The sequence below is a fragment of the Idiotropiscis lumnitzeri genome, chromosome 8 (assembly GCF_059441095.1).
Source record: "Idiotropiscis lumnitzeri isolate Australia: NSW breed Sydney's pygmy pipehorse chromosome 8, RoL_Ilum_1.0, whole genome shotgun sequence".
NCBI classification, from domain to species: domain Eukaryota; kingdom Metazoa; phylum Chordata; class Actinopteri; order Syngnathiformes; family Syngnathidae; genus Idiotropiscis; species Idiotropiscis lumnitzeri.
The window spans coordinates 12,593,881-12,616,380 of record NC_142398.1 but is presented as its reverse complement, the minus strand read 5'-3'; the positions used below and the strand labels follow the sequence as shown (position 1 = coordinate 12,616,380).

Below are 22,500 nucleotides of genomic sequence, written 5' to 3'. Positions count from 1 at the left end.
AACTTGAATATTGGAGTTGGAAGCTGAATTATTGAATTGAAAGATAGAATTTGAATTACATAAATTGTATATTCATTGCTTAACTTGAACCTGAATTTTTAGATCTGATTTTTTTTTGTTCTGAACTGAATCTCAATAAACTCGAAAATGAATTTAAGATTGTAAAATGCGTTTTTAATTCCTCCAAAAAAAGTGCACCTCACTAAAATACTATATAATATACTAATACTGCATATGCTCACATTTAGTTCGCCAAGTAAAAATTCAAACTCAGTGAGAGACATACAGGAACTTTAAGGTGCCTCTAGGATGAGCAATGGATTGCAACAAAGATCTCCTCTTCGGCCAATCAGCACCTTCATTTTGAAGGCCGTAATTCGCATCATGAGTATTACCAGCCGCAATTGCACGGAATATAAGACAAATAAAATATAAGATAAGCCAGGTAAATCTGCGGTGGACTAATCAGCAACCAGCCTTGCTAGTGTGCAATGCTTGGCGCCCTCTAGAGGTTTTTTCTGTCTTGCAAAAGCACAATCAAATTAACACACGTCTGAAGATGGCGGCTGGCAATACAGTAAGTATGCTCTAGTACGGAATCATATTTGCATTGTCCAATCTTTCCATAGAACATAATTTCCTTATGCGAGAAACGACTGCTCCTTCTCTCGAATTAGCGGTCCAGCTTGTGATAAGTTGTGAGCGCGACAGCAGTTAAAGAATTCCAGGACATGTTCAATTACGCCGCTGTACTTCGCCCATCAAGCCACAAGCAATTTCCTCAGAGATTCCTTTTGTTTTTTTTTGTTTTTTTTTACATTGTTTCCTGCTTCACTTAATCGGATGCATTTGCCTCTCTTTCACGGTCATTACTGTTCTTCGTTTGGATGCCATGATTTACAGATGTAAATGTAAATGAACAGATTTAAATTTTTTTTCGCAATTTCAGGAAAACTCATGCCAAAAAAGTAATTTACATCTCGTCGTTTTGGATATGGCCATGGCGGAGCGCTCAAAGTTTTTCCGTTGCATGGCGTGGGGAACTGCTTCGGTTTGGGCAACTGCGGGCTTCGCTTTGCCTTCCGGGTTCGGGATATCGAAATTTACGTTGTGAGGAATCGCTCGATAATGTAATGTAGTCGTAGAAAATTTAATGAATGTTTTTTTTCCGGGTGAGGGAATTTCCGTTTGACAGGGGTCCGTAGGAGGGAATACTTGGTGTACGAATGACGCAGTTTACTGCCTTCAAACCGAAGGTGCAGATTGGCCTAAGAGGAGATCTATGTACCTCAAATCCATTGCTCATCCTAGAAGCTCCCTAAAGTTCCTTTATGTCTGTCACCAACGTTTGAATTCATTTTTTTATTCCATATACTCTGTGGTGCCGTCTAGAGTCAAGAAGATAATTACATCGCTGTCCCTATATCTATGAACTAGACAGCGCGTCTGTGACGGGTTGTTATGACAGGTGACGTGTCTCACCTGCCGTTCGCAATAAGCTTTCATCAGTTTGCTGAGTGCAGTGTGCCTCTTGATCTTGAATTGCACCACCGAACCGTCCTGGCCAGCTACCTTCAGGTTGATGTGCTCGTTGTTCTCGGTTTTCAGTCCTTCCTAGCAGACACAAACAACGAAGGTAACAATGTGCCTCTACATGTTGCTGGCAGCCCAGAGATTGCTTTGATTTGCAGTCATTTAAACACGGTTTTGCATAAGAGAGCGTTTGATTCCGCTCGGTGTTCTGAAATTCCTTCCTACCTGTCAAGACATCCTACCAATACCTAGTGCACATGCGCACAGCGCCAATGGTGATTTTGCGGAAAGTTTGGAGCTCTTTGTCCTACTTGTCATTAGTTCGGTTAAAAGTGGGGAGGACTTAATATTTTAGTTTTCATTGAGACTTATCTGACTTTTTCATTGTCTCAAAATACTGTTGATGTGTATTTTTGTTGAGCACACTACTCATACAGTGTATGTATCAGGGTTCGCGGTTAACTTTAAAAACTGCTTGCCCATCGGGCAAGTGCCACTAAAATTTGCCTTGCCCGAGTGGCCAAATTACTTGCCCGACTTGGACAAGTGACAATTTTTCTTCTCCAGGAATAAAATGTTTATGGTTGTAAAATGTGCGCCACAAATGTAAATAAACATATAATCTGATAATCATAAATTAATCTTGTTTTCATCATCAACCATGAAACCTTACTCACAACAGCAAATGTATCATCCTGTGCAGTTATTGAAAATGTTAATTGTAGTTTTAATAATTAACAAATCTGCAAGTTAAATTGGGAAAATGATATTACAGCAATCCAGATGATCAATTTTAAGTCCAAGAGAGCCTATTAATTGAGTAATCACATGAGTAAATTATGAGTGTGCGAAATGTGTGTATTCCTTTAAGACCAGTGCCTGCGGCGCTGCCTCCATAAGTTTCATAGCATAAACAGAACACAGTCACTGACACGATGTCAGGTCACATCATGGAGCTAATGAATTAACAGCCAATAATCAAATATTACTCCCTTCCTTACTCGCAACTGAATTGTCGACTTAAAAATATTCGAGGTATTTTTGTCATGTCAGAGGAATCCGAAATGTTCCGATTTGAACGAACTCGTCGCCACTTGTAAACATGCGCAGAAGGTAAGAAAACTTCCGGCTGTCAATTTTCGGCCGAAATATCGTCGGTTTTTGTTGTGTTTTTCAAACTTCAAATGAGGATGCGACTACAGCGAGTTCCAATACTGCGGGATTTATTGACGTCCACTTTAACTCGACTTTCACTGAACTAACTGATCCCCGTAGCGCCCGCCCATTGCCCCCGATAAGGCCGATGGACCATACCACAACATAAGGGGGTGTCTGGGTTAAACCATCACCATACAGTGCACACAAACAGATCACACCACCGTTTTCGTCGAAATTAAAGATGTTAGGCTGCTTTAAAAAATGCTTGCCCGGTCGGGCAAGTTGCCCATAATTTTACCTTGCCCGTGGCCAAATTTCGGGAAGCGGTTAACCGCAAACCCTGATGTATGCCACACTCGTTTGATATTGCCAGTAAAAGTTATGTTTGTAAACATATATATGCATAAACATTCTAAATGCTTAAATTCAACTGTCAGAATGTTATACTTGCATATATCTATGCATAAACATACTCTAGAAATTAAATTGTCAGGACGTCCTACCTGCTTGCGTCTGTGTGTATTTCATTAAGGCTTTAGTTTTTTTAAGTTCTATGTGTATGCAAAACAAACAAAACAATCTGAAAGTACACAGTAGTACTTTGGCTATCAAATTAGCCTCCGGTAGAAAGTTTCACACGAATAGGACATTTTGGCAGAAGAGGCTGTCAACGCAGCCTCCGCTAGGAAGATTCGCATGGGTAGGACATTTTGGAAGACGCTTCAAGTGGAGGAGGTCATGTATAAACAAAAGAGGGACTATACAGGAACGACGCTCCATATACAGTGGAACCTCGGTTCTCGAACGACTCTGAGTTCGAACAAATCGGAGTCCGAACAAAAAAATAGAGAAATTCTTGCTTCGCAGTTCAAACAAACCTCGGAGTTCGAACGCCGGTATAACGCGTGAGTGCGTACGCGAGGGTGGGATGCTGAGCAGCGTACGGGAGTAGATCGCTCTCTTGCTCTCTTTGTGACCAACTGTTGTCGCGTGCGGACGGGCTGCGTTTTGCTCTCGCGTTTTATATAGGTGTACGAAGTGTTTCAGCCCCTAATCATGCCTCCAAAGAAAGTCAGTGCAAGCAGCAAAGGAATGGTTTCGGTGTTCGAACAATTCGCTTTTCGAACAGGGTTCTGGAACGGATTATGGTCGAGAACCGAGGTTCCACTGTACAAAGAGCATGTTGTTTGTGAAGCAAACCTCTCTCTCCTTTACCTTTCACAAATTTACAAACTGGTCATGTGGAAAGATTTGAAAAACTTTATGAAGCTACCAAATCTACTTTCCCTCACCATGGGAAATTATCCATCTAATCATCTGTCCGTCTCTGCTGCATGGTGCACAAGTGGTTAGTATGTCTCCTTCACATTTCTTATGCTTTGGATTGGAATTGTGGGTGCTCAGGCTTCCTCCAGCATTTCACAACCATGCATATTATACAGCCATAAATTGGGGAAAAAGGAGAAATATGTAAAATAAATATATTGATTCGCTTTCTGTTGTATCAATTTCTTTCAACGCATCTAGTAATGGAGGAAGTTAACATTGCCAGCTACAGCATGGTCGAAATTTCCGCATTTTGCTTTCAAGGTGTCAAAAATCATAATAAAATAAATTAATCCGGGAATTTTTAAAACAAGTAACTTAAACATGAGTATGAGTTACTCTACAAATACAGTAATATTGTAAAGGAACGCATTACTTGCACATGCAAGTAACATGTATTATGAATTATTATTACATTTGGGAAGTAACTTGCCCAACACGGTCAACGACCAATTCCAAATATTCATTCCGGCCCTTAACGGCATAAAAACTGCCACCACTAGAGCAAGCATCACGCGATATGGTCATGTTTACCTCAGGGTTTACACCAAGACAGTAATTTCGAATTCGAATTCTGTTTCAAGCGCATTAGCCGCGCTAGCCTCTCATGGTAATTATGCCGATAGCACGATTGTGATGGAGCGCCGGCTTCTGCGGTTAAATCTCATGTCGAACTGTTTGCCTCAGACCTGATAACATTGTTTTGTTTAAACACAGAACGGGTATAAGGGAGCGTGAAGAGAAGTAAACAGAAGCCGTTACCTTGGGCTTCTCGTCTGCCATGGCCGCAGTGTTGTCTTGTGCGCCGCTCAGTCGCTTGTCTTGTTCGCTGTGTTGGCGCCGCTCGTGCTGAACGTTAGCGCCGCCTAGCGCGTTGACGACACAGAACGTGGAACATTGAGGACGCTCTGGCTGCAGAGCGCACTTCTCTGGGCAGATATTTGTGCCACTAGAAACTGAATATTTTAATTGCAAACTGAAATTTTGAATTAAAAACTGAATATTTGCATTGAAAGCAATTGAAAACTGAATTATTGAATTACAAACTGAATTATTGAATAACAACAATTGTATATATGTTTAATTTTAATCAGAATTTTCCATTTTCAATTCATGTAATTCAATAATTCAGCTTTCAATTCCATAATTCAGTTTGAAATTCAAATTTTCAGTTTTTAATTCAAATATTCAGGTTTCAATTCAAATATTCTATTTCTAGTGGCACAAATATCTGCCCATACTTTTCTTTTTCCAAATTTGTGTGGCACATGATTATTAATGATGACAAGACCCAGTCGAGAAAGAGAGAGAGAGAGGAAGAGAGAGAGAGAGCGAGAGAGAAGAGAGAGCGAGAGCGACGGCGACAGCGAGAGAGAGAGAGAGAGAGAGAGAAGGAGAGACCACTATGTGCGTGAACACCGAGTTGTGGCATCCTGAAACTGCTCAGCTACCGTGCATGAACGTCATTTTTCATTTGACATTTTCCTTATTTGACTTGGAATGAGTTGCTCACATTTTTGGTACATCAGTGATGGATTTCCTCAATGAGTCGAATTTCTATCTCGGATACAGCAATGCAACATTAGGTGGGTGAACAGCAACATGTGTGCCATATTCATTTACAATTGTCGTTGTTTTTCGTCATACTTTCCATTTTTAAGAAAACAAACATGCTTTCATTTCCTATAGTTGCATCACAACATATTAGGAGAGAAACATCACCGTCCATATCACAACACTACTTGGTCGGAGCTGGGTTTTTGTTTCATTTGGTAGGTTTTTCTTTATTGCTGTGACTTCTGTCCATCTCGTGCATTTATGTGCACAACATTGTCCTGCTATTTGTCTGTTTTCAAATGCCTGGTTCCTCCGCAATTTCTCTCATCTGTCACAACCCCAACATGCCCATTCGTCCCTGCTTCCTTTCAGAAGCGCCATTGTTCATCCACCGCTTATCATTGGAACAGTTAATTTGAAATAGCAAACCTGTCATGACATGGAAAAAAACTACTTATTTAGATCGCAATAATTTCATAACCTTTGCCCCTTTTCCACAGTTCGATCTCGCTCTCTCTTTCATTCTCCTCGCGCTGCAAATCAGAATGACATTACATTTAGTCTTGGTTCTTTAGAACAACTCAATTTGCTCCCAAATAAGTAAAGAAGTGAACTTAATCTTCATCTGCTCACTTTAGGAGCAAATTCGCCCTTTCTCTATATTCCTCTGACTTCATTTGCATTGCCACTTCCCTTCAGTCCCCCAATGAGTGGCTGCCAAATACTGCCCATTTTGGAATCAATCCAATATCAAGTCAATACGGGATAGTATGATCAATACATTTAAAAATTAAGGTAGCCAGGTCATGATGAGAAAAAGTTGCTTGGAAAATAGAAATTACTCTTTTTTTTTTATCCTGATGCAATATCATGTCTAAATAAACAATGTGCACAAAGCGATCACCGGAAAACAAATTATTATTGTTTTTTTTCCCAGGTTCTTTTTGGAAACTACTACTGCATATAAAAAGTCTCCCTTCTTTGCTCTTCCGTTCTGAATTGTTTACTTATATACACAAGTTGTTTGGGAGTATCACTCCACAACATATATTCTGAAATATATAAGGGCAATGTGTGTTCCGTCCATCCATCCATCTTCTGTACCGCTTCTCCTCACTAGGGTCGCGGGGGGTGCTGGAGCCTATCCCAGCTATCTTGGGGCAGTAGGCGGCGGACACCCTGGACTGGTTGCCAGCCAATCACAGGGCACACATAGACGAATAACCAGGGGCAATTTAGAGTGTTCAATCGGCCTGCCATGCATGTTTTTGGAATGTGGGAGGAATCCGGAGTACCCGGAGAAAACCCACGCAGGCACAAGGAGAACATGCAAACACCACAAAGGAAGGCCGGAGCCGGAATTGAACCCGCGACCGGTGCTGCGAGGCCATCGTGCTAACCAGTCGCCCACCGTGCCGCCTATGTGTGTTCCAATCCTCTATAAAAAATAAAACAAATTTTTGCCCCTTTGGTTTGTTTTCTCCTGAAAAAAAAAATATATTCCTGGCAAAAATATAACAAATGAAGTCCAAACAGGTAAACGATCCCCAAAGCCTCTAGCTAATAAACAAGCCACGAATGCAGAGCCAAGGTTTTGGTCTCAGTTTTCTGTGAGCAAATCCGGCTCCGCATCTCTGCGGATGCGTGTTGGTGTGTTGTGTGTGTGCGCTGGTGAGCAGGCGGACCCCAGCAGGCGGCTTGGTTGCTTGTTTGTGCTGCCAAATTTGTGAGCTCATTATCATGGCACAAACATTTGCAAATGCCGGACTAGAGACACAAAATATGTTGCTAGGGTCACAAATATATCCCACCAGATTCATGGTTTAATCAAGGTTTTGCTTTAAAAGTGATTTTTACATCGGCTATAAAATGCCTTTTCTGATTAATGTAGTGGCGCATATGAACAGCATATGAGAATCGGTCACGTCAAACCGTTGACAAAAGATCTTCAGTCAGAATTATTTCATTTGGAGTGAGAAAAAGAAATCTCGTAAAACCGGCTATAAAATCACCAAAGATAACTCACTAGTCGCTGAATCTACTTAATAAATCATTTAAAACATCCATTATCGCGCTGCTATCGATTCAATATCGATCATAACTTAGTATCGATATTATTTGAGTCGATCTGCCCACCACAAGCTTCATTTTCCCCTTTTCCATTCACCTTACCGAGCCTTGGGTTCGCCTTGACACCAGCTCTGCTCCCCAACTTGAGAATCCTCTGCTGCCAGACTGCAAACCCATCTGTTTATTCTCAAAGATCTTTGAAACGGCAATAATTTAGTAAATAGGTTCTGATTGTAGAGAAACCAAAACTTCCTTGAAAGACATTCAGTGGTCTTGTAAAATTTGAAAGGTAGAAACCTAGGAAAATTCATCCTTTTGGTGCGTCTGGGCTCAGACCAAAACCATGACGAATACAAAGTACACACACAAAAAAAAAAAAAAGAGCTCTGTTGCCATCTTGCAGTCTCGGGATAAAGGAACAACATAGGAGTGAAGGGAGGAGCTTCATTCAAGAAAGGAGAGGGAAAAAATCATCTCGTTGAATCAATTGGTGATCACGTTCCTTTTTGGGTGGGCCTCATTTGCTACGATTATGGGGCCAAAATTTCAAAATATTCTTTTTTTTGTCGGTTTACATTGACTTTAGCTTTTGCGTTGGCAATATTTTTTCATGTCTTGTATTTAAATTGACAATGTGTGCAATTATTTTGGTTGGATATTTAGTTTGACCGTAAACTTCAACTGGGGGGTCATTAAATAATTATTCATTATTAATTATTAATAATACATGCTCAAGGATGGCAGAATCCCAGACACATACAAGCGCATCACGTTGCACAGATATGTACTTCAAAGGGTACTTTCACAATGCAAGGAACCCCCAAATGTGCCACGTCATTCTGCACATGAGCCGTTTTTCTTCACGCATAATATTTTGAAGATCGTGAGAAGCCAAATTTGAAATCATGATTACATTTCGACTCATTGCCCAGGCCTTGCCGACCGATCTCCTGAATTCAATCACCGCATGTGTCCTTTCTGCTGCTTTGTTGTTTTTCCAGCTGTGGACAGTCGCCCTCACTGCAGCACCATCCTGCTGGTCATTTTTGGCGCCATCTTTCTGTTTGGCATCGTGGGTAACAGTATTGTCATCTACACCATCATTAAGAAAAACAAGTGCCGCGCCAAGCAAACCGTCCCGGACGTCTACATCCTCAACTTGTCCGTTGTCGACGTCCTCTTCCTGCTCGGGATGCCCTTCCTGATCCACCAGTTGCTCGGCAACGGTACGTGGCACTTTGGCGCCGCCATGTGCACGGTCATCACGGCGCTGGACTCCAACAGTCAGATCGTGAGCACCTACATCCTCACGGCCATGACGCTGGACCGCTACGTGGCCACGGTGCATCCCATCCGCTTCAACTTCATCCGCACGCCGTTTGCGGCCTCCCTAGTCATCGCTGCAGTCTGGGCGCTGTCCCTGATCACCATCATCCCCGTGTGGATGTACGCCGACCTCATGCCCCTACCTGGCGGACTGGTGGCCTGCGCCTTGCTCCTGCCCGACCCCGCCACCAACACGTACTGGTTCACGCTGTGCCAGTTCTTCTTGGCCTTCGCCATCCCTCTTGCCGTCATCTGCAGAGTGTTCTTCAAGATCCGGCAGCACGTGTCCACCAGTGTGGCCCCGCTGCCCCAGAGAAGCCTGAGGGTACGCGTCAGGAATGTGACGCGAATGGCGGTGGCCATCTGCTTGGCCTTTTTCCTTTGTTGGGCCCCCTACCACGTCCTGCAGCTGGTCCACCTAGGCGTGCAGAACCCCAGCGTGGCCTTCTCCTACGCCTACAACATCGCCATTAGCATGGGCTACGCCAACAGCTGCATCAACCCCTTGCTCTACATCGTCCTTAGCGAGACCTTCAAGAGGCAGTTCCTCAGAGCCGTGCGGCCGTCCAACAGGAAGTTCAATGTCCATTCCAGCACCACAGAGGGCGGCAGTGCGACCTTGAGGATGGCGCCTGAAGGCGCTCACGCGGAGCCAGCAGCAAGGGCGATACCTTCGAGTGTTGCCCCACAGTGAAGCAGCCACGCTTTTCCATCGCTCTGCTTTTCAAGCCAAAATACCATTGAGATTCAAAGTTTTTACCCGGGTTGATCCTCTTAATGCCATGAAAAAGCTATTACTCTTGAAGTTCCATGTGTCGATTGTCTCTTCGTTGTTCAAGATGGATTGGCGGACAACACACTAGGCCGTTAACCCTTTCATCACAAAGCACACAGAGAGAAAAACAACCATCACCCCACTCACATTTACTGTCACACCGTCACTGAACCCATGCGGCCTCCATGGAGGCAGTTATCTTATAGTTTTGCTATTTTAATTATCGTCTGATTTTATTTCATTTCAGATTGAGTTTTTTTTTTTTTTTTAATTTGAGTTTGTTTTCATTTATTTTCAGGGTGGCTTTGTTAGCTTTTATTTTTTTTTCAATAACAGTTTTAGTTATGTAGTTTTCGTTTGAAAAAAAGTCATGGTTTTGTGCAGTAAAGATTCGGCAAAAATGTGATTTTTGATCATAGTTGATAACAGTCCACACATTTTGAATGACATTAAGTTCAGAGCATACCGCTCTCCTAAAATTAGATTGCAGGCATCCGTGCAAATTATCATAAAGCTTTGTTTGCCAAGTTGTCATCCTCTAAAGTGGATTAGTGGATTGAATTAATATTGAGAAGCATTCAACCTGTTTGCACTGTATTTTTCTATACACTGTGTAGACGTTTTTCAAATACTGTAACTGAACCAAAAAAGGAAACCACTTTATAGCAAGCATTGTTCTTTGGGCTGAGTTCAATGTCAAGTTCTGTGTCCAAATCACAGGCTGCGTCGTCAGAAGGCCACATTTTCAGCCGAATGACATCACTTCCACTGCAACGAGATCGCACGTGGTGTAGGGCTGGGCGATTAACCGAAAATTTACCGTTACCGAAATTTATTAGAATGACCGACAACATTTTGCCCTTGTCGGTAAATTCGGTGTCTAAAAAAAAAAATGAAAAAGGAAAGTCTTTTCTGTCTGCGGCAATGTTCATGCCTCTTTAAGTCTGCTCCAGCGCATGTAGTCACGTGACTCAGGCGCTGTAGAAGAATGTAAACACAAGACGAGTTCGTAGCTGGCGATTCAAATTCAGAAGCGGCTGACACGGCTAAAGACGAAGTAACGTTAGTTGAAATTGGTCTTGTCGCGCTTGTCCCAAAAAGAAATTCGACATCTGTCGTTTGGAAATGTTTTGGGTTCCATAAAGACGATGTTTGCGCAAAAGAACATGAACTACAAAGTGCGTCGTAAGCACCTGAAACAGCGCGTCCAACCTTTTCTTTTTCACCACCCACAACACAACCATGCTGTTGACTTGGAGCTTGTGCTAAAAGTTCAAAGTGAGAAGCAAGGTTGGACAAGTGACAACAGCCCACTAACGGAGGCGAAACCATACGAGAGAACGTCTCAGTGGTGGACGGGATAGCCTAGCACATAGCTAAAGATAGAGCTCCTGAAGTTACAGTGGAGCGCACAGGATTTAAACGCCTCAGGAACGTAGCCGACAAGAGGTACGAAAATATTTGCCGCAAACAGCACTTCCCGATATGGACAACATCGGGACGGGAGCGGAGACATGTCGAGCATTTTGCATCCACATCCGACTTGTGGTCGAGTCGCAACATGCATCCCTGTTTGAGCCTGAAATGTGCAGTACATAGACGACAAGTGGCGACTGCGCACCGGAGTACTCGAGACGGCACATTTTACTGATGAAGCACACGCGTTTGTTTGGCACTGGCATTCCATTGATTTTTTTTTTTTTCATTTTATTTAGCATTTTGTTTACAGGCGACTAGTGCCTTTGCACATGGCATTATTTATATTGTTTACAAGATACCTTTACACAAATCTAAGCATTTGCAAATGGCATTACACCATCTCGGCACAATCTATTTGCAGGAAAAGATTTTGTGAGAGGTACCCTTTTTTCCCTGTTCTTTGTGACATTGTTCAAGTCATGCAAAGCAAGCTATTTTGAATGTTTATTCAAATGATTTTTGTACTTCTATTTTTCATTGAAAGTAATGTGTACCAGTTGGTCAATAAAAAAAAGCAGTTAATATGCATTTTCTGCATTTATTTTGATTTTGGTCCTCAGGGGGAATTTACCGTGCATTTATCGTTATCGAGGTAAAATTGCCCAATTTATCGCGATATTGATTTTAGGTCATATCGCCCAGCCCTAACGTGGTGTGCAATTTCTAGAATAAAAATTCGGAAGCTGGGTCCTTTGACACCTTCAAATGCTCCTCCTCATGTATCACCGCATAAACTGTTGGACAACACGCCAGAAGTGACATCATGCGGCTGAAAATGCAGCGTTCCGAGCACCCTGACAGTGAATTTGGACACAGCCGCGAGCAGGTAAGCCAAGAGGCATGCTCGCCTGCTGGCTGCCTGCTGCGTCTGCCTCCTGACAATTGACATGACTTTAGCGTAGCGAAATGTTCGAGATCTAACCACTCGGGGTTCGTGTGCGAATTCTCGCTCTTATCTGCTGCAGCTTGTGAAGGCGGAGAAGAGATCGGCACAGTATTTTGGATTTTGTGGCGGTGATCACATGAGCTCACCTTTGATGTCGATAAATCCGTACCATTGTGCGGAACACTTCTACTTTCACAGGTTAAAGTGGACAAGAGTAGTAATGTGCATTTGCATTTTGGTGGCGATCGGTTGCCGTTTCAGACAACAGTACCGACAAAACGAGCAATATTACCACGCTTACCTCCCAGCTGCGACAGGAAAAAATAACAAGCCGAGCTCCAAAAGGTGGCGTGCCAATTTGTTGTAAATCTCATCACAATATAATATTTAAAGCTAAGCCTAATGTACAAGTGGCAATGTTGAGCTCATCCAAGTTTCAGAGAACGCGGAGGAAGCCCACATAGGCATGCAACTCCACACAGGAAGCCCGGAGCCCGGAATCGAACACCGCACCTCTGTACTGTGAGGCGGACATGCTAACCAGTGCGGCACGCCCAACACTTTGATAATCTTGCAAAACAATTTATTCTTCTGTGCAAATGTATAATGTGTCATTATTATTATGGGATTACATGACGGAAATTTAACATTTTAGAAGCACATTGAAGAGACTTCAATGACAACCGGCCTTCAAGACAGTGGCGCCTCCAGATGTTTGTCACAGGGGTGGCCAAGTAGTAGTAGGTAGCTGAGGATAGCACACATGGCGCCAGTATTTCTTCTTTGTGAGTTTTCTTTTTCTTCTGTCAAAGACACTTCCAGTACGTCATTATGTGGGTGCCACCCAGTGTTCAGACTGAGTCATCACAGTTGAATGAAACATTCGCGAAACAACATAATGACAATCTTGTTTTGGCGAAACTAAAATATAATACAATCGAATACAATACAACTTTGTTGCTAAATGGTAGGTATTCCTCAATGTTACATGAAGCATTGCTGTGCTCAATTCAATTCTTTGCACTTCACTGTATTCCTTGAAAACATGTTTTGATTGGGCCCTTTCCCTGCCACTGGATATTTGAGTTACATTGCATTTATTTATTGATATTATTGTTGTGTGTTGAATACAAAATGCGTATTTTATGAAAACATTTTAAATATATATTTCATATATATATATATATATATATATATATAAATTTTTTTATACATATTACAATATATTTACAGTTGACCTCCGCTATTCACAGGACGGCATGCAAATAGCGTTAATCTGCAAAATATTGACGCTGATTGCTTTTTGGTATCGATCAAGATTTTACTGGTCCGGCCCCCTTGGTAATAGATTTTCCTCCATGTGGCCCCTTAGCTAAAATACTTTTGTAACTTTGACACGCCTGACCTAGATAAATGATACGTCAATTTTGCATTCATCAGATCAAGTGCCAAATGGTGAGAAAATGTAGAGAGAAAAAAAATCCAGTTCCAGTTTTGAGTTAGAGAACATAAATAGTAAAGAAATTTGTATTCCTTCGATTAATATTTTTGGTGTCTTGAACTCAAACTCCAACATTATTTCACGTTGTGTTACCTCATTTTATAGCATTGTATATACTTCCAGGTTGAATCAGTGAGTCACTTATTAACCACATTTAAGAGTTGACAGCTAGGATTACTGAAAGTTTTAAAAATGCTTGTGATGTTGAGCTCTCATATTGGTAATTAACTGAAGCTTTACATTCGATGGGCTTAAAGAAGTCCCGTGGAAATGATGGCTTGACAGTGAAGTTGTATCTCTGCTTCTGGGACTTGATTAAGAATCATCCCTGACTGATCTTTAAAGATTGTATTACAAAACGGGAGATGAAAGCGACAATGAAACAAGGTTTTTTAACTTTAATGCCCAAACATGGTAAAGACCACTTTGGAATTGAAAATGGCCGACCCATTTCCCTCTTCAAAGTAGATGACAAAATGATTGCACAAGTTGATGTGAAACAGTTGGAAAATAATTGGGAAGAAATAGTAAGTGAAAGTCAAAATGGCTTCATGGCTAAACGTCATCTTGGTTCCAAAATCAGATCAGTGTTGGATTTTCTCAAAACAAAAGCGTGATTGCTTTTTCTGGATTTTTACAAAGCGTTTGATTTATTGTCAGAGCGCGTCACGGCTGTCCTGTTTGGTGTTTTCGATTCATTCCTATTGCTGAACTCTATCTTTGGCCGTGAACGAAATCTTTCCCAACTAGCGGAGGATGCCGTTTTATTTCTCAAGGATAAGTCTCAAATTCAATTTACACTCCAGACTCCTCAAGACTTTTCTGATGCGTTCGGTCTAATAGGTCATATCAACATCAAAGATGCCCAACCATCCGCGCTCGCAATCACACCTTGGGGCAATTTAGAGTGTTCAGTCAACCTAGAATGCATGTTTTTGGAATGTGGGAGGAAACCGGAGTGCCCGACATGATGGAAAGACTTTCTTTCCATGACCGTGTCATGTCTTGGTTTATCGTAGTTGCCCGTTGCTGCAATACTCGTGCAGCTCATACTGCCGGTGACAAATTCCTTGTGTGTTTGACATTCTTGGCCCAATAAAGATGATTGTGATCTGGTTACATGTTTTGTGACCAATGACAGGTCTTTGATCAATCTTGTACTGATATTTGGCAAGTTTTATGAACACAAAATGAGGAAATCCCAAGCAAATTTTCAGGCATTCCTTGTAGAGTTTCATCTATCTGGTAACATCTTGCGAGTACATTGCAATTCCTTAGTGAATTGTTTCTAGTTGAATGTTTACCAAGCCTTACATTTTTATTCTGTTGGCTTTAATGTGCGCGTGTGTGTGCGTGCGTGTGCGTGTGGCTTGTTCCTTGCATTGAGGTTTGTTACGCAACAACTTCAAGGTTTCAGATGAACTCTTTTCTCTTTATTTCTTTTATGTTCCAAAAAGTACAGTTGTTTGTTGTGTGCCTGTTGCTTAATCAGATGGTGGATTTGACCTCTTTTATTTTATTATTTGTTCATTATTAGTTTTGAGAGATGTCATTTTAATGGCAAATCCGAAATGATATATCTATATATGTGCTCAATCCGATTCATTCATGTGAAGAAAAGGATCACGTAAATGATTCCTCACAACATTTACGGAACAAAGCAATATGCAACACTTTTTTCCCCCTGGAAATTGTTTTCAAATATGTACTCACTTCTGAAACATGCCCTAGGGAATGACAACATCCCATCACGGCTAGACAAGAGGGGAGACAGAGATCCCATTTTGGCGTTAAAGAAACACGACATGTCACCCTGAAAAAACCATCCCCACTGGCAGACAATGGTGGTCCCGAGCTGCTTTTCTTCATCCGGCCGGGACTGTGACGAGAGAGTTGATGGCAAGCAAAATCTGTCATGGAATGGTTCAAAAGTAAACCTATCCAGGCGTTGTCAAAGTCCAGAGCTGAATCCAATTGAGAAAGATCTGTGGAAAGATCGGAAAACTGCTGTTCACAAACGCTCTCCATGTCAAAGTTGGAGCTGCATTGCAATGAAGGACGGAGGGACATTTCAGTCTGTAGATGTGCAAAACTAATTGACGTGCTCGAAAAGAATGGAATCAGGTGTTCCCACAAAGTATTTACTCAAGCCATTTTTCAGGGCGTGTAAAATATTGTATCCATTTGGTTCCACTTTACGAATCTCTCCCACTATGAGGGGTCAAGTACAAATTGCTGAGAACGAAAAGAAAGGGAAAAAAAGGGCTGCAAGCTGGTTTGCGTGACTGAAAATGTTATCGGGTTTCTCGTGGCTTCAAGAGGCTGCTTTTCCGCATGCAGCACCTGAAATCCAAATTGTCTTTTGCAGAATGGTCCACCAGGACAAGAGCAGGAAGGCTGTTCGTGGAGGTATTAGACAAGCTCTTCCACTTGGGCGAGAAAAAAAAAGGACGCTCTCATTTAAAACCAAAGTAAAGTGACACTTATTGTTAGCGCCATTGTTTGACGAAAATTGTTTCTATTGTCCTTTCTTTCTGTGAGGGGCAACTTTTTGGTGACTAGACAGTGCTTGTTATTGTTGTTGAACTCTGAAGCAAGTGTTTGAGTTACTCCAGAATGGATGAATGTGCATGCCTCCTCTCGAATCACAAGCCGTGCTCATTTCCATTTTGTATTGATACATTTCAAGTGCGACTTAACTTTCATCAAAGGAAGAGGTGAGCGCTTATGCAATTGTTCTGTGACAAAGCTTCTTGCGTGCTCGAAATAAAGACACCGAATCCAGCCAATGAGCAAGCAACGAATATGCAAACTTTCATGATGATGACGAGTGCGCGCGGGTCTTGACGTGCTTGTCACTTTCTCGGCCGACTGGCACTTCGTCCCTATAAAGCCTGCGCAGTCTCACCGCTTCACACTTCCAACTCTGAAAGCTCACTTCGAACAGCTCTTCTTCGAGACACTTCCAACTCTGAAAGCTCACTTCGAGCAGCTCGTCTTCGAGAATCCCCAGAAGAGAGCAAAGAACGAGAAAATGGACATCTCCAAGCTGCTGTGGTTGGCCCTCGTCGTCTGGCTGGAGCAAGTTGGAACAACCACAACCCCGCCAAGTAAACTTTCGGTCGCCGCTTTATAGTGTTAACTCTGGACCGAACATGTTTGCAGTCATCTGTAAACGTGGGATGTTTCCTTGAATTTTTATTTTTTACAGTATGTCTTCTCTTTTGACTTTGTCCGTCGTGTGCCTTAATTGTCTTTTTATGTGCTTACACTGCAACATTAATTTCCTTTTTAAGGGACAATACATGCTAGTAAAGTAATAGATCATTGATATGTTTTTAAAAAACAAATTCAAATAACAGAATCTCGTTTTGATTTATAAACACATGATGCTTGGGGGCAAAACAATGAAAATACATTCATATAAAAAAAAAAACAACTTTGTGGACTCACTCAAACACAAGCATAGAGCAGCAATTTCATTGTTTCAAAGAATGCCCATTTGAAAAATGACTCCAAAACCGAAAAGCATTGGCCATCTTTCAACTTCACTTCACAAACACAATCGTGACGTCATTGAATATTTCTTTCAGGAGGCGTTAACGCCACAGCAATCATGGAATTTAGTGTTCCGGTCATTTTGCTGGAAACATTCAAATGTGCTTTGAATACATTTCAGAGAATGTACGTTGTTGCTTTAGCAAAGTTAGCGTTTTAACTTTTTTTTTTTTTACGGTACTTCTACTTCAGTTTAGATTGTGGGTCATACTTAATGCCTCCTCTGCTTTCAGGCTGCTCAGAGCAGGGAGGCAAAAAAGTGTGCAAGAAGGACCGTAATGGAAATCTTGATGTTAAACTCACAGCCTTAGCAGCGGCCTTACCGGCTCTGACATTGAAGCGTGGAAGCATGTCTGTTCCCAGTGCTAAGTTTACAACCGAGAATATCGGCTCAATCACCCAAGTGACGATCTCGTCCCTGGTTCCGGAGGACAGTGGGGAGTACAAGGCCTCCTACCAAATGGTATCACCAGCAACAGAAAAAGCTGAGCTGTTCACAGTCCTGGTTAACGGTGAGTTTGATGGTGCAGCACGACACTCGCTTGATTTTATTCGCACCGAAAACTTTGTGAAACACAACGAGCCTTTCCCAAAGTGAAAACGGGCACAATAGGATATTTTTTTTCGACATTATGGATGTCGATTTCCTCCCTAAGGTAAAGCACCCGGGCCAGGCTCGAGTCACAGCAATCGTGTGATGAAGTTGGCTTCTGAAACATTTGGCATTTTGGATCAAGAAAGAACAAAAAAAAAAAAAAAAAAAGGATTCTTTTTTTTGTTGCACCAAATAAATCTAAATGTTTTGTATTTCATTTTCAGTCAAACCAAAAATCGTGTTACTTTTGTACTTGGACTGCACTAAATAACTCGGATCACTACTTTCTTTTAAGAAACTGTACGTGTGAGTAATACTTTTGCCCCCGCTGCCTTTCTGCTGCTTTCAGCTGTGTGCTCCAAATCGGAAAAGAAATGCATGGCCGTGAATGACGCAGACCTCTCATATACACTCGCAGCCAAGTGTAAGTCAAACACTTTTGAGTTGATGAGAGGTCCCACCAAGGTTGAGAACGCTCAGTACAAAACTGACACCGCCACCCCTACCAAACTGACGATGACTGGCCTGAAGCTTGACCGCCACGGGAAGTACACGGCCACTTGCGACAAAGATGCGAGCACGGAAAAGATAACGGAGGAATTCACTGTCGTCTTTTTTGGTGAGTTTGATGTTGCGGGAGACTGCACTCGTACGACTTCATTCGACCCTTTTGTGCAACACGTGTGCAGCGTTTGCAGAAATAAAGTGCAGCTTTGGTCGCACCGCATTCTCCAAATATTTTGTATGTGTACTTGAGCCCAATCAGTCCTGCTGCACTGCTACCCATGTACAGCGTGTTAGTAATACTTTTGTCGCCTCTGCTTTTCTACTTGTGTCAGTTGCGTGCTCCTCCTCCATGACCAAATGCAAGTGTGTCGAGGGCGGCACAGTCAGATTGGAATCTGAAGGCACAAGCGCCGTGTGGAACTTCAATTCCAAACCTGTTAGCTCCGCTGGCAGGTTTAAGATTGAGAGTGGGTGTTTGCAGATAACAGATGTGAAGCTAGCGGACGCTGGGAAGTACACGATCACCAATGGTGCAACCGTGGAACTCATTGTGTGTAGGTTTGATGTTGCCGAATATCCTCTATTCTCAAACACTCAATTTGTTAGGTGGCTTTTGAATTTCTTCGGGCGCACCTGGTACATGGGTGTGTATATATCTAATTTGTTTGTCCAAGATGTGCGTTTGCTGCTGACGTTTTTCGGTTTGCTTTGTGTCTCCGTTCCAAGCGGGCACCGGGGGCCTGTTCTACTCACCTGCTCTGTTGGTGACGGTGACCCTGATGCATCTGCTGCTGCAGTTGGCCGACTAAGACACCAAGCAGGCGGCGAGCGGGTGAGAGAAAAAAAAGCCAAAAACGCTTGCGGACCGTCGCTGTTGCTTGAAGCGCTTTGTTGTTTTCCTCTTTGTCCTCAGCTCGTCCGTCCGTTTGCGTTCCTGGCCAGGAGATGCAACTTTGGAGGCCTCCGCCCCACCTCAGGGTCCTGCCAGCTCGCCGGCCACGTGCCCACCCACCGCGCCACATCGTTACAGAATTGCACTTCCTCACACACTCACTCACACGACACAGAGCTACAAAATGGCACACTTCTCAACTACAACACTAAAACTTGTTTCCATTGTTGTGCAATGCTTTTGATGGAACCGATTGGCTGTCACTGGGTGTGGTTGTCTTTGGTCTAATAAAATGAAATTCACCAAACGTAAACATTCCTGGTCTTACGGCTCGTTTTTTTCCCCTCACTCGGAAGCCGACCCCGGATGACCTCAGGCAGGCGGCAAACAGTGTGTGACTTCAACTGGAGAGCGCACGACCTTGCAGCAATTTTGCATCAATACACTTCTTTTCTCTCAATTTTACAACCCACTCTGGGTTGGAGGGTCATTCCAGTATCAGACATTTCGCAAGCTTCACTTCTGATTTTATGCTATATTTAAAATATCGAGTCAACGAGATTGTTGCTCATTTAGGCTGAAGGGCACCCCCCCACCTCCATGACAGGATCGCTCCAGGGGCCGACCGTAACCGCCATGGCCGACAGAGGGGGAGCACAGCGTGTTGTGATTTCAATACAGCTGCTACAATGCTAAGAGCAGGGTTGCGTGCATGTTGTCCCGACGAGATTCTATTGGGTCATTGGGGCCGGTGGGACAGGAGAAAACTGGGGATACTCCAAAAGTATTTGGTATTTTTTAAAATCCATTTTCAAGCGTTTTTAGTTTTCACATTTGGTCTTTTTAGATTTGGTCTTCGGAATAGTAAATTTACATGTTTTTTTTATTTTGTATGTGTATGCTGAGGCGGAGAATGTTTTTCCAATTTTTGAATGACCCAGACACGCGTTTGCGCGCGCGCGCACGCACAAAGGGTCGCCGAGCGTCCTGGAGCCTATCCCAGCTGTCGTCAGGGCGTAGGCGGGGTAGACCCTGAACGAGTTGCCAGCCCATTATAAGGCACACACAGACCAACAGCCATTTGTGCTCAAAATCAATTTAGAGTGTCCCATCAACCTGCCATGCCAGAGCACCCGGAGGAAAAGCCACGCAGGCACGGGGCGAACATGCAAACCCCACATAGGAGGGCCGGAGCTCAGGATCGAAACCTGCACCTCGGAACTGCGAGGCGGACGTGCTGACCAGTCGTCCACCGTGCCACCTAAGTTATTTCACATTTAAGCGAGTTCAGGCAGCTAGCGTGTTGAGCTGCACTTATCGTTGTGGCTTTTTTCACTCGGCTTGAATTACGGTTCATATTAAATGAATTTGATCTCTCCGCCCTTTCAAATGGTCAAATTTCTACAGAGAAGAAATAAAACAACTGGGAACGTTTTTAAATGGTGGTGGGAAAAAAAATGGCGTATCTCATAAGTGACCAGTCATTGCCGATACAATCAAGTTTTATGATCGGCGCACTTTACTTCTGGAACAATTTCATTTTTCATCATTTCCTACGGGAGGAATGTTTTTTAAATTATAACAAATCGTCCAAGAATGGATTCATGTTCATCACTGGAGCTTGCACTGTTTAAAGTGAGTTGAGATTAGACAAAGGCGGATGTGTATACTGTTTAGAAGTTGACAAAAAGGGATGAGGGTGGAGGGATTAAGAAAATAAATTGCTTTAGACATCAACACACATTTAAAATTCCGAAACTAAATGCTAGTCATCCATAATTTGGTTGGGAATGCAGCGTGGTACCCACTTGAGAATTAAAGCGTTTGATGAAAGGACAAGTAAAATAGTTCAGGTCAATTAGCAGCATTGAAACCAGTGTACATTCTCTTCATCGAACACAATCATGGTGTCATGATTATTAGCGGACGACGCAAATAAAGAATAAAGATGACGTGGACTAAAATAAAAAGACACAAATGTGCTAGTAAGGTGTCTTCTGTTATCAGTGTGGTGTGCTTCAACAGATGAAAGGTCAACGCTTGGTCTAGACTGCATAGGAGTTGCTCAGGCACTTGTTTCAAGTCTTGGTAGTCCGGAGATGACACAAAATGTCATTCTGCTCTTTGCATCCAAGCGGAGAAGCTTTTTGTGCTTCATTTGAGTTAATAATTGGGTTCTATTGCTTTGACTTTACAGGCTGGCGATCTTTCAAGGTGTCCTCGTCAGAAGCTGGACTCGGGAACGTTCTTTTTGCGTCCCAGAGACACGATGCTGTAGCGAGGCCTCGGCAGGCTCCCATAAGACGTCTTTTGTGCGGTCGGGCTGCAGATCTGCGCTGAGCGTGCGGACGTGCCGTTGCGATGCAGCGACGCAGTCCTACGCGCGCTCTGATCCGGCCTGGCAGGGAGGCTGGAGGAGCTCTGGGAGCGTTTTATGTTGGACGAGCTCCGCCCCGCCTTCCCGTTTGAGAGGTCTTTGCTGTGAGACTTCCTCTGCTCACCTCCGGCCGCTCCGTTAGACAACGGCAGCCGGGACAGAGTCTTTCTACCGCCGTCCTCATCCAGACCCTCCTTTGATCTCCTCGAGTCTTTGTCCCTCCTCAGGAAGTCACCTTTAAGGAATGACATCAATCCCTCATGGTTCTTGGGCTTCACACCGCCTTCGCTCGCAACGCGGCGTTCCCCGGCCGCTTGGTCGTCTTTCTGTCTTCTGAGTGTGCCACCAAGAATGCTCGAGCTGCTTTGAACACCAGAACCGGATGATTGCTTCATCTCCTGCAGGGCTTTGGAGGAGTTCTGCCTCTTGGAGTCTTTTTTCCTTCTAAGAGTGTTACTTCTGCCTTCCTCGCTTGGCGGGCTCTCTTTCCTGCGCCCCAAGCTGCACGTTTGATCTAACGATCTCCTCTGACCCTCCGGCACTTGTTTGGAGTCATCGCCTGCTTTACCCACACAACTAATCCTCCCGGCACTGGAGGAGGATCTGACCGCCCGGCCGCCATTCGTTTCCTTGGCGCTTCCAGGTTCGTTCATTAACGACTCAATGGGATCCTTGGTGCAGCGAGGCCGTCGGCCCGACTCCAAGTACTGGACCAGCTCTACGGGAGCGGGATCTTGAACGTCCGCAGGCGCCGGGTCAGGTCTTCGTCGCTCTCTGGAACCAAGCGACCAACGCAGGGGCAGCACCTTGTTTAAGGTGCCCTTGGTCTTGTTGGGTGCAGTCATGCTGACACTCCGCCCTTGCAGTCCCCTCACGAAAGGCCTACTTTCAAATCCCCCTTAAAAGAGACAAGAGAGAGGAGAATAATTGAGAATATGCACCAATTCAAGGCTTCATTTA

At 43.4% G+C, this 22,500-nt stretch overlaps 4 protein-coding genes across 6 annotated transcripts in view; 2 read left to right on the top strand and 2 right to left on the bottom strand.

Annotated features, from left to right (window-relative positions):
* Nucleotides 1–4,920, bottom strand: part of sumo2a (small ubiquitin like modifier 2a) — a 7,568-nt gene extending 2,648 nt beyond the window's left edge. For both annotated transcript variants that reach the window (XM_088302957.1, XM_088302958.1), the window contains exons 1-2: nucleotides 4,780–4,920; nucleotides 1,483–1,614 (exon numbers count right to left, since the gene is read on the bottom strand). In XM_088302957.1, coding sequence (XP_088159083.1) covers nucleotides 1,483–1,614; nucleotides 4,780–4,800 — 153 coding nt within the window. In that variant the 5' untranslated portion in view covers nucleotides 4,801–4,920. The remainder of the gene's footprint in view (nucleotides 1–1,482; nucleotides 1,615–4,779) is intronic.
* A 548-nt stretch (nucleotides 4,921–5,468) lies between these two features.
* Nucleotides 5,469–11,589, top strand: mchr1a (melanin-concentrating hormone receptor 1a). Its single transcript, XM_088302056.1, has 2 exons — nucleotides 5,469–5,603; nucleotides 8,646–11,589. Exons 1-2 carry the CDS (start codon nucleotides 5,549–5,551, stop codon nucleotides 9,662–9,664), a joined length of 1,074 nt encoding a protein of 357 aa, XP_088158182.1. The 5' UTR covers nucleotides 5,469–5,548; the 3' UTR covers nucleotides 9,665–11,589.
* A 2,178-nt stretch (nucleotides 11,590–13,767) lies between these two features.
* LOC148332217 (uncharacterized) lies at nucleotides 13,768–19,470 on the top strand. 2 transcript variants are annotated; one of them, XM_088302055.1, is made up of 6 exons: nucleotides 13,768–16,721; nucleotides 17,403–17,681; nucleotides 18,114–18,383; nucleotides 18,604–18,825; nucleotides 18,998–19,103; nucleotides 19,185–19,333. In XM_088302055.1, exons 1-5 carry the CDS (start codon nucleotides 16,646–16,648, stop codon nucleotides 19,078–19,080), a joined length of 930 nt encoding a protein of 309 aa, XP_088158181.1. In that variant the 5' UTR covers nucleotides 13,768–16,645; the 3' UTR covers nucleotides 19,081–19,103; nucleotides 19,185–19,333. The 2 variants fall into 2 exon arrangements, with proteins under 2 accessions (XP_088158181.1, XP_088158180.1); XM_088302054.1 differs by having other exon boundaries at nucleotides 18,604–19,103; nucleotides 19,185–19,470.
* A 1,167-nt stretch (nucleotides 19,471–20,637) lies between these two features.
* usp43a (ubiquitin specific peptidase 43a) overlaps nucleotides 20,638–22,500 on the bottom strand; it is a 56,933-nt gene continuing 55,070 nt past the window's right edge. Inside the window, exon 16 of the mRNA XM_088302053.1 lies at nucleotides 20,638–22,438. Within this exon, the coding sequence (XP_088158179.1) occupies nucleotides 21,387–22,438 (1,052 nt within the window). The 3' untranslated portion in view covers nucleotides 20,638–21,386. The remainder of the gene's footprint in view (nucleotides 22,439–22,500) is intronic.

Bases quoted from the DNA above. Each gene is read 5' to 3' on its own strand.
- mchr1a (XM_088302056.1), top strand. From the start codon at position 5,549: ATGGATTTCCTCAATGAGTCGAATTTCTATCTCGGATACAGCAATGCA. The intron at 5,604-8,645 runs GTGGGTGAACAG...TTGTTTTTCCAG, and splicing joins ATACAGCAATGCAACATTAG to CTGTGGACAGTCGCCCTCAC.
- LOC148332217 (XM_088302054.1), top strand. From the start codon at position 16,646: ATGGACATCTCCAAGCTGCTGTGGTTGGCCCTCGTCGTCTGGCTGGAG. The intron at 17,682-18,113 runs GTGAGTTTGATG...TGCTGCTTTCAG, and splicing joins GTTCACAGTCCTGGTTAACG to CTGTGTGCTCCAAATCGGAA. The intron at 18,384-18,603 runs GTGAGTTTGATG...TACTTGTGTCAG, and splicing joins ATTCACTGTCGTCTTTTTTG to TTGCGTGCTCCTCCTCCATG.